This window comes from Galleria mellonella, unplaced genomic scaffold, assembly GCF_026898425.1.
Source record: "Galleria mellonella isolate WM207_F2 unplaced genomic scaffold, CSIRO_AGI_GalMel_v1 utg905, whole genome shotgun sequence".
In the NCBI taxonomy this organism is placed as follows: domain Eukaryota; kingdom Metazoa; phylum Arthropoda; class Insecta; order Lepidoptera; family Pyralidae; genus Galleria; species Galleria mellonella.
In genome coordinates this window covers 329,902-340,170 of record NW_026442174.1, presented here as the reverse complement: position 1 = coordinate 340,170, position 10,269 = coordinate 329,902, and the positions used below count along the sequence as shown (strand labels likewise).

The following is a 10,269-nucleotide window of genomic DNA, read 5'->3' as shown; positions in this document are numbered from 1 at the left end:
TTATAAATATCTATTATAAATGTGAAAGTGAGTTTGTTTGTCTGTTATCTTATTATTATTGTAATTTACTATGAGTTAATGATGTGCGTCTAAATAAACGGTGTACAATTTTAAAATAATTTACTTAGTTATAAAGTTTCTTATAGTAAATATAATGTAAATTGTATTACTGTAGCTGTATTCAAATAAATAAATATACGTAATATATGAGATGAAGAAAGTTATAGGCTACTTTTTATCCCGGTTAGTAAACATATAAATATATCTAGGTCACGCGGACGATGTCGCAGGTAAAAGCTAGTATTTGTACAAAAGCTTAAAAGAAGCGAAATAATTTTTTTGAAAATTTTGTACACAACAAAAATATATTTTTTTATATCAGCTCACTTCGCCACACCACAGCTCACTGTTGAACATGGATTTTGTCGTGGTAGGTACGTTGTTTTGTACAATCCTGTGTTTTACGCATGTAATATCATCATCATTATTGCTTTTTTTATACAACTTACAATGGCAAACAAGCTGACGGCCCGCCTGATGGAAAGTGGCAATCGTCGCCTCTAGACATGAGCAGTACCATGGACAACAGAGTATATTTGAATTGCGCGGGTGGGGCTACCATTCCATTATCATCTATTTAAAAAAATGGTACAGGGTGTATCTTGTATAAAAGTGTATAAAGGTATCTTGGTATTATGATAGGGAGACTTTGTACAAAAGTCGATTGCTTGGGTACCTCTGTCCCATTCGTGTTTCCACCGTGAAGTAGTTGTGTTTGCATGGCTGTGTTTCGATTTGTAGGGTGGAATATGGCGTGAATTTACTGGTTACAGAGGAATAATATCGGAGTCCTCAGGAATGGCAATGCATGGGGGGTATCATGGGCGAAACAGTAGGTATACTCTGTAATGTCCATGGTACTGCTCATGTCTATAGGCGACGGTTACCACTTTCAATCAGGTGGGCAGTCAGCTTGTTTGCCATTATAAGTTGTATAAAAAAAAAGGGTATTAAGTCGACCTCTATGCGTTTCTGTCTAAAAACGATCATGGCTAGTTTTTTAGCTGATGATTGATTGATGATATTTTAAGCTATATTTATATGCTATAGCAAGATGCCATAAACGGCAGCTATAATAAAATATTTTGCACTCATTAGCTCTGCATAATGCTATGCACCTATGCTGCAATATGCATAGCTTGAATGTGTAGTCTTGGCATAGAATAGGTCGCCCCTTTCTATTCCGTAGGTGACGTAAGAGCCGATTAAGAGTGTGCGAGGGATGGGCAGCAGCGTCCCTCTTAAAACATCTCTAAAGCCTGACTGTGGTTGTCAATCATCTGCCAAGCGTGGTAACTACTGGCAAACCCCCCAAGGGGGAGGCTTATGTTCAACATTGGGCGGTTTAAGGCTGATTTGATGAATGCTATGTACAATAAGTATATCGTACTATATCTATCCAAACATTTTGGTGACGTAATAAAAATATATATCAGAGCTACGTCTGTGGTCACTCGAAGATTGCTATAGAAGATATATCGTCATATCCCTTAACTACCGGTTAAACTCTCGCGCAGTTGCTCACGATTAAGGGTTTCGAATGGTCCCGAAACTAGCCGAGCTTTCAAGACCTAATTACACGTAAGTTAAACCGGTAGTTATTACATTAAAATATCCCTTGCTATGTTTTATATTAATACTAGCTGACCCAGCAAACGTTGTTTTGCCATATACATTATTTGGAGAATATTTTGTTAGTCCATTAAAAAAAATATTGGGGAGGGTGACCCTTATCATTGAGGGGTATGAAAAATAGATGTTGGCCGATTCTCAGACCTACCCAATATGCACACAAAATTTTATAAAAATCGGTAAAGCCGTTTCGGAGGAGTTTGGTAACAAACACCGTGATATATAATAATATAATAAGATAGATTATAGCTCCATCTGTGATAGCCTTATAACAATAATTGTGACGACGTCGGTGGTTTCGATAAGGTCCCTCTAGTGTATTTTAATAAAACGTCTACAACAATACGTAGTAATGGTGGGGAGCGTGGCCGGTGGTGTCAGTGGTCCTCATATCACAATCCGCGCCGCGCTGGGAATCATGGTCCGGGCCGCGGCCCGCTGCGGCCACCAGGCGTACTACATGAGGGCGGGCGCGGACGCGGTCCGCTCGCGGTAGTACTCGTGCAGCACGCGGCAGCGCTCGTGGCGCGCGCACAGCAGCCGCGGCGGCGGCCGTCAGGCGGGCGCGCGCGGCCGCGGCTCCGCCCGGTCCGGGACCGCCGTCAGGGACGTCTCCGCGAAACGGACCCCGAGCCTGGTCCGGACTCGGCCGTTCTGAAAGACAAATAAAATGTTTACACTGGAGTTACTAATGACGAATGACAGAGAAGTCAGTAGGCCCATCGCGATAAATTAATTATTATATACATTTTACTGTATTTTTTTTATACAACTTAGAATGGCAAACAAGCTGACGGCCCATCTGATGGAAAGTGGTAACCGTCACCTATAGACATGAGCAGTACTATGGACATAACAGAGTATACTGTTTCGCCCATGATACCCCCCATGCGTTGCCATTCCTGAGGACTCAGGTGTTATTTCTCTGTACCCAGTAAATTCACGCCATATCCCACCCTTCAAACCGAAACACAGCCATGCAAACACAGCTGCTTCACGGTTGAAACACGAATGGGACAAAGGTACCTAAGCAATCGACTTTTGTACAAAGTCTCCCTCTAGTTTCTTTTATTGTCCTTTACATAAAATTTACAATACATTTTACAGCGTTTCCATTAATCGCAATTCTCAGTATTTACCTTCTCGTTTAAACCACCACTTTCAAAGACCAATGACGAGCGTTTTCGAAATGTCACAAAGAGGAACCAATTCAGTATAAATAATTAACGATCAGATTTCAGTTTGTCGTGGCTTTATTTGTGTAATTACAAATATAAATTTAATTAATTGAATTAACTATACAAAGGGAAAAGTGTTGGGGGAGACATTTGCCCAGTAGTGGAATACCTCTCTTTTCATTTAAGAGTATCATAGACTATAAATGAATGAATGGATTTAATAAATAGAATTTCCGCGTCAATACAAATTTGAGATCCATGCCCCGTGGATAAGTTTGTATAAATTCATAAAACAATCTCTGGATTTCTATTGTTATAAATCTGTCTGTAGATTCTAATTATATCTAGCTATTATTCTATTATATATATATATATATATATATATATATATATATATATATATACATTATATATATATATACATTATTCTTATTTCGTTTAGCACTTTAGAACATACAAAAAAATTAAGTGAGATAATTTTAGAAGTTTTGCTCGCTACAAACGGGTATGTTCATATACCTACCTACTAATAATAATTTAAGTATTATATAACGATGAGCAGATCAATATATATATATATATATATATATATATATATATATATATATATATATATATATATATCTAGGACATTTACTTCTATTGAACTAAAAACAATAGGTACTTAAATTCATTGAGATAAATGCTCACCTTCGATGGCTTTACTAATGGCGTCTCTAAATTAGCATTCTTCTTTATTGAACTGGATCCAGAGTTACCTGTAAATATATTTTTATAATTATACATTTATTTATATTAGCTTTATTAAAAAAAAAAGATTAGTTTTGTTTTTTATTAAGTAAGTAAGTAGCATAAATAAATTAGAGATAACTACTTAAAAGAGTTATAGATATAAATAGAGTAAGAGGATTGAAAAACGTATATATTATATCAGAGTCATTTAGTGAGACAATGAGAGACTATCAATATTGTACGTAATCCTTTATTATTTTTACAAGCAATATTTATTTATTTATTTATATACTAGCTGACCCCGTAAACGTTGTTTTACCACTTATTGCGAAATATAAAAATCACGATTAAAATACAGGGGTTGATCGTAAAACGATGAAAATTTAAAGTTGTATGTATTTTTCAATGCTAAATCATATTAAAATAAAAATAAAAAAAATTGTCAAAAAAATAAAAAATAATTTTTATGGGTAGGTCACCCTTATCATTGAGGGGTATTAAAAATAGATGTTGGCCGATTCTCAGGCCTACCCAATATGCACACAAAATTTCATGAAAATCCGTAAAGCTGTTTCGGAGGAGTTTGGTAACAAACACCGTGACACGAAAATTTTATATATTAGATTTTATTTATTTATTTAAGGACAACCAACAAAGCATACATTTATATCTACTTAAAATACATGATAATATGGTTACATTATAAAATGCTGCCTTAACTTGTGGTTGTTGTTTAAATTAATTATTAGTTTATAATAATTTAACTATTGGCATTACAGTGTACTTTGAAATATTCATGGTGCTTTTCATGTCTTTCTAGATTTGAAAAGGGCTATCGCTTTCCATTGGGTGGACCGTTCGTTTATTTCCATTAATCTAATAAAATCTCATAAAAAATATAATAATAAATAATAACAATTTATTAAGTAGTAAAAAATCAGTAAACTGAGGAAATACTGAGTAATAAATGATATTACTCAGCGATGTACTTGACGTATGAGTTTCAGCACATATACGCAATAAAATAAAACAAAATTTACTTTAATGAAACGATAAAAAAATAGTTACAATTAAATTTCGCTTCAATAGACTTCAAAAAAGTTTAAAGCCCCTCAATTCGGTTGAACTTAAGTTTATTATTGTACTTTATAACTATGTATTATATATATTTATCAGAAATGATATAACAGTTTGATTTCACAGAAATTTAATTAAAATTGGTTTAGTTGTATAGCGTTTAAATGAAAATAATTGGTTTTGAAGTCAATTTTCTGTTCTGGAACGCAATCCTAATTACTTCATCTGAAAGGGTATACTTATAGATTGGTAGCATTTTTATAAAAAAAATTAGTTAAGCAGTTTAGTGAATAAATTTTTTTTTAGACAACTTAGAATGGCATACAAGTCGACAGCCCACCTGATGGAAAGTGGTAACCGTCGCCCATAGACACGAGCAGCACCATGGACATAACAGAGTACACTGTCTCGCTCATGACACCCCCCATGCGTTGCTATTCCTGAGCATTCAGGTGTTATTCCTCTGTACCCAGTAAATTCACGTCATATCCCACCCTTCAAACCGAAACACAGCCATGCAAACACAACTGCTTCACGGTTGAAACACGAATGGGACAGAGGTACCCAAGCAATCGACTTTTGTACAAAGTCTCCCTCTGGTAAATCAAAATAACACTGGTGTTGCCACAATTGAAATGGGGTTTTCTTGTGTAACACAATTTTAAATTATCGACTGAAAATACAACCTTCGGAGGCTACAGCTCTATCACGATAGAATTACGACTTTGAAAGTGCTCATAAACAAGGTAATCTCGAGTATTTTTTAAAGAAAAATACCTATATAAAAGTACAAATTATCCTACTTGTCGATTCTAAGACAAGCCCCTGTCTGCTATAATGGTACGTGAAGCTTTTAATGTTCTAGACTGTTTTTTATCTATTTTTCGCTTTCTACGCAGTTAGATTTTTTCTTAATTATCTCTACAGGTTTTGTTTTCTGATTGGAAATCAAACAAAACGGTCTTTTAATTAAACAGACCTTAAAAAATTCGTAAATAAATAGCTATATGTAGATAGATAGATAATTTATTTACATTACTTACAGCATACAAATTACAAACATACACATAATACACAGTAAAAGAGATAAAAAAATGAAAAACAGAAAAGCCACAAAAATAAAAAAGCAAAATCTTTGGCTTCACATATAAAACAACAATTTCCTTTTTCTTCTTTCATGCGTGTGCCATAGTAACACAAAATGGTCACAACTCAGTTTATTGCTTTGCCCTCAAAAGAGCAAAACACTGATATTCTGTTGTGCCCAAGAGTCAGTCGCGAAATTTCTAAATGTAGTAATTTTAAGATTCCTTATTGGTGAGGCTTTTGTTCAGCAGTGGATAATAAATGGCTGATGTGATGATGATGATGATGATGATAATAATTTAGTAATTTTAGTTCTATATGGGATTTGAGCCGTGTAGGTCCCGGCATAAAATAGGCCATCTCATTTCGTCCCGTTGGTGTCGTAAGAGGCGACTAAAGGAGCTTATGGTGGAGGGATGGGCAGCAGCGGCCCTCTTAAAAACATCACCAAAATCCAAACTCCGATTGTCTCTCTATTTATAGAGAGACAATCGGAGTTTGGGTTTTGCCTTCAAAGGGGGTTTTGCCAGTAGTTGCCACGGTTTGCAAGCGGATTGGCAACCGCAGTTTGGTTTTGGACATGTTTTAGGGGGGACGCTGCTGCCTATCCCTCTGTTAGTCATAATGGACACAAATGCACATAATATTAACAAAGGGAGATTTTGTACAAAAGTCGTTTACTTGGGCACCTCTGTCCCATTTGTGTTTCTACCGTGACGCAGTTGTTTGCATGGCTGTGTTTCGGTTTGAAGGGTGGGAAATGGCAGTGAACTTACAGGGTACAGAGGAATAACACCTGAGTCCTCAGGAATGGCAACGCATAGGGGGTATCATGGGCGAAACAGTATACTCTGTTATGTTCATAGTATTGCTCATGTCTATAGGCTACTGTTACCGCTTTCCATCAGGTGGGCCGTCAGCTTGTTTGCCGTTCTAAGTTGTATAAAAAAAAGAGATTAACAATGACTCACAGTCAAATATTATTTTATTACTACAAATAAGTTTCTAGTAGTTTTTTTTTTCTCAACAGATAATTACCTTCCGAACGAATCAGAACAAAAACTATGATTTAAAAGCTTCTGGGTTCTACTTGAATAAAGTTTTGAGTAAAATATTTCAATTGAATAAATAAAAATGTATGTACCTATTCATTCTGAAAGAACTGAAAAGCTTTAGTGTACGGGCATCATCTGTATGTTTATGTAATCCTACATTCGATATAAGAATGTTCTAATACCTACTTAGGTATCTTTTGATAGGTAAGTAAGCTTTATGGCTACAGAATCTGGAGATCTTTAAGATATATTTTAAGGAAAGCATAATACTTAAATAGTAGTACTTAGCTATGTAATATTTATTCATTAATTCTATACTTACCTACAGAGTTAGCCTGAATAGACGCAATAGATAGATAGGTAAGTGGATAAAAAGATAGATAGATACTCTTTACTTTTTCCTTCAAAAGACGTAATTATCATTAATCTCATATCAGTTTTTTTACCTTTTCACTTTTACTTAATTTATAAGCGACATCAAAAGTGGAGGTTTTCAATTCACTTATATTTTAGTTTATAATCATTGTCTCGACCGTTATCTGTCCATTGATGAACATAGGCTCCCCCTATAGACTGCTATAAAGAACGATCCTGAGTCACCCGAAATGGTTATTTTTATTTAAAAACTAAAGCACTCAACCGATTTTGATAAAATCTCTATAGAACCATTCTGTATTTGTACCTGTAGAAAAAAAAGGTTTTTAAATTGGTTTACATATACTACTTCCTACGCCACTGTGTTAGGTTGACTGCAAGAAATCTCTTTTAGAAATAAGTTCGTCTTTGCTAACATTGTTATTAACTTATTATTGTTACTGTATGTTTTTACTGTATATATATATACAACTGACGCAGTTATGAGGTAACAAACACAAAAAAATTTAACCGAATAGAGAATTTCCTTCATTTTAAAGTCGGTTGAAACGATAACAGAATTATTGTATTCCTACTCCATTATTGTACGTAGCATCCATAGAAGCTTATTCATTTTCCCCCTAATTAAGGTGGCAAACAAGCATACAGCCCGCCTGATGTACGAGTACATTGACAAGTGCGAAGAAACTGCAGTCTTTTAGGAAAATTCAGACAGGAAGCTCATTCCAAAATGTAAGAATTCGCGGAGGGAAACTCCTTGGAAACAGCACTCTATTTACATATATACATACAGTCATTATCATCATCATATCAGCCCTTGATGGTCCACTGCTGAACATAAGCCTTGCCTTTCTATAGATTATGCAAGAGTCGAAGTACTAACCTATTGTATCTGACGCTGCCGTCGACCGACAGCACGTGTTTTTCAGTAACCTTCTAAAGGCACCACGGAGGTCCAGGGTGTAAGATCCGTAGACTAGAGGGTTCATGCAAGAGTTGGACACTGCCATCGCGAACAACAAGTCCTGTACGCGCGGCGAAACGCGACTCGCTGACTCTCTATCTATCATATACCTGAGGAAAAAAGAAATAAACATTTAAGTAGATATTTCTAAAATAAGAATATACACTTATAAGTTTTCCTCATGCTTTTTATGGCGATCACAAGTACTTTTTCACCATAGTATAATATTATTGTAGACATATTAGGTACTTATAAAGTTTTTCCCAAAGAGGGTTGACGTCAGGCAGGTGGCCGGTCGTAAAACTAAAAACCAAATCTTTTTGTAATATGGATAAAAAAACATATTACGCCGACCCCAAATAATAATTGGGATAAGGCTAGGAAGATGATGATGATTAAGTATAAAGTTTGTGACAGTATTTTTATTTATTTACATTTTTTTTATAAACTCAACTTTTGTTTGAAACAAACAACAGTCGAGTTTCTTGTTTGTCCTTCTCAGCTGAAATTGCATTCTGAACCTGGCGGTAAATTTATAAAAAAATTCTATACAAAATGCCTATAATTTTTTTTATGCAACTTAGAATGACAAAAAAGCTGACGGCCCACCTGATGGAAAGTGGTAACCATTGCCTATAGATATGAGTAATACCATGGACATAACAGAGTATACTGTTTCGTCCATGATACCACCCATGCGTTGCCATTCCTTAGAATTCAGGTGTTATTCCTCTGTACCCTGTAAATTCACTGCCATATCCCACCCTTCAAACCGAAACACAGCCATGCAAACACAACTGCTTCACGGTTGAAACACGAATGAGACAGAGGTGCTCAAGCAAACGATTTTTGTACAACGTCACAATTGTCGATAAAATGAATAGTTCTATCCTAAAATATTGGATAGGACAGATTATAAAATAAGACTGTTTTGACCATTTATTTTCTAATATAGGTTAAGTAAATGATAATTTTGCCGTGTGGTCCCGGCATAGAATAGGCCACCCCTTCCTTTCCCGTGGGTGTCGTAAGAGGCAACTAAGAGAGGGCGAGGGATGTGCAGCAGCGTCCCTCATAAAACATCACAAAACCCATTGCCAATCCGCCTGTCAAGCGTAAAATTACTGGCAAAACCCCCCCAAGGGGGAGGCTTATGTGCAGCTGAGGACAGTCAAAGGCTGAGTTGATGATGAAATTATGATTAACAAAATGGACGTTCAAGGTTGTCTGAATAAACAAATATATTATTAATCTTACCACATAGCCATAGTGGCATATGGCAACCAGCAAAGAGCGAAAACAGCAACGATTGTGACGGTCATGCGCAGCGTTCTTCTCCGCGCACGCTCCAGCACTCGTCGCCCGGAGCGCCGCAGCCTTACGTGATTTATACCGTTTCTATGTATGCATTTCTCTGGAAAATAAAATTGCACATTTAAAACTAGGCCTATTTTATTTATTAGATATTAAAACTGACCTAAATATAATTAGAAATATAAACAGTCACTAAACACGTGACTGTATAAATACTTTTTTTTGTATGTAATGAATTCTCACCATCACTTATGGTAGACACACGTTGGACTGGTTAGTTGATTAGGATTATTTTATTCAATTCCACTATTATTAGTATACGTGCGTCTACCAACACTGAAAGATTGGCTAATATTATTATTACCAGAAGTTCTACAACCGTCCTCATCAATCTCCAATCGCCATTCCATCCACGCATGTTTTGCGACACGTGTTTCATTTCGAAACGAGGCATTTGAAACGGAGCTTAGTATAAATCGTTCGGTGTCCAAAGTGCGGTTATATGTACAGAGATTTATTATGTAGTAACCAGATACATTAATCGCAGACAAATCTGTGTGTTTTTTTTATGGGTGAAAATGGTATGGTAACCCCGCCTGCGCTAACAGGATACGCTGGCGGAGCACCAGTGAAGGATGATAGATGAGAATGAAAACAGGCCAGTTAGCCCATCATGATGAATTCATCAGGAATTAACCATGATAGTTTCCAGGGGGAACCGCGAGGAGGTCGACCTGGTTGGGTATATTGCTAGCAATGGGATTCTTAGTCTCCATTACTAACAATCCCTTCCCCC

General features: G+C 36.0%; 1 protein-coding gene across 1 annotated transcript in view; it reads right to left on the bottom strand.

The window, feature by feature from the left end:
- Nucleotides 1-1,042: 1,042 nt before the first annotated feature.
- The window catches only part of LOC116413486 (adipokinetic hormone/corazonin-related peptide receptor variant I-like), a 180,320-nt gene continuing 171,093 nt past the window's right edge, over nucleotides 1,043-10,269 (bottom strand). The window contains exons 5-8 of the mRNA XM_052902479.1: nucleotides 9,417-9,573; nucleotides 8,079-8,269; nucleotides 3,561-3,628; nucleotides 1,043-2,346 (exon numbers count right to left, since the gene is read on the bottom strand). Coding sequence (XP_052758439.1) covers nucleotides 2,248-2,346; nucleotides 3,561-3,628; nucleotides 8,079-8,269; nucleotides 9,417-9,573 — 515 coding nt within the window. The 3' untranslated portion in view covers nucleotides 1,043-2,247. The remainder of the gene's footprint in view (nucleotides 2,347-3,560; nucleotides 3,629-8,078; nucleotides 8,270-9,416; nucleotides 9,574-10,269) is intronic.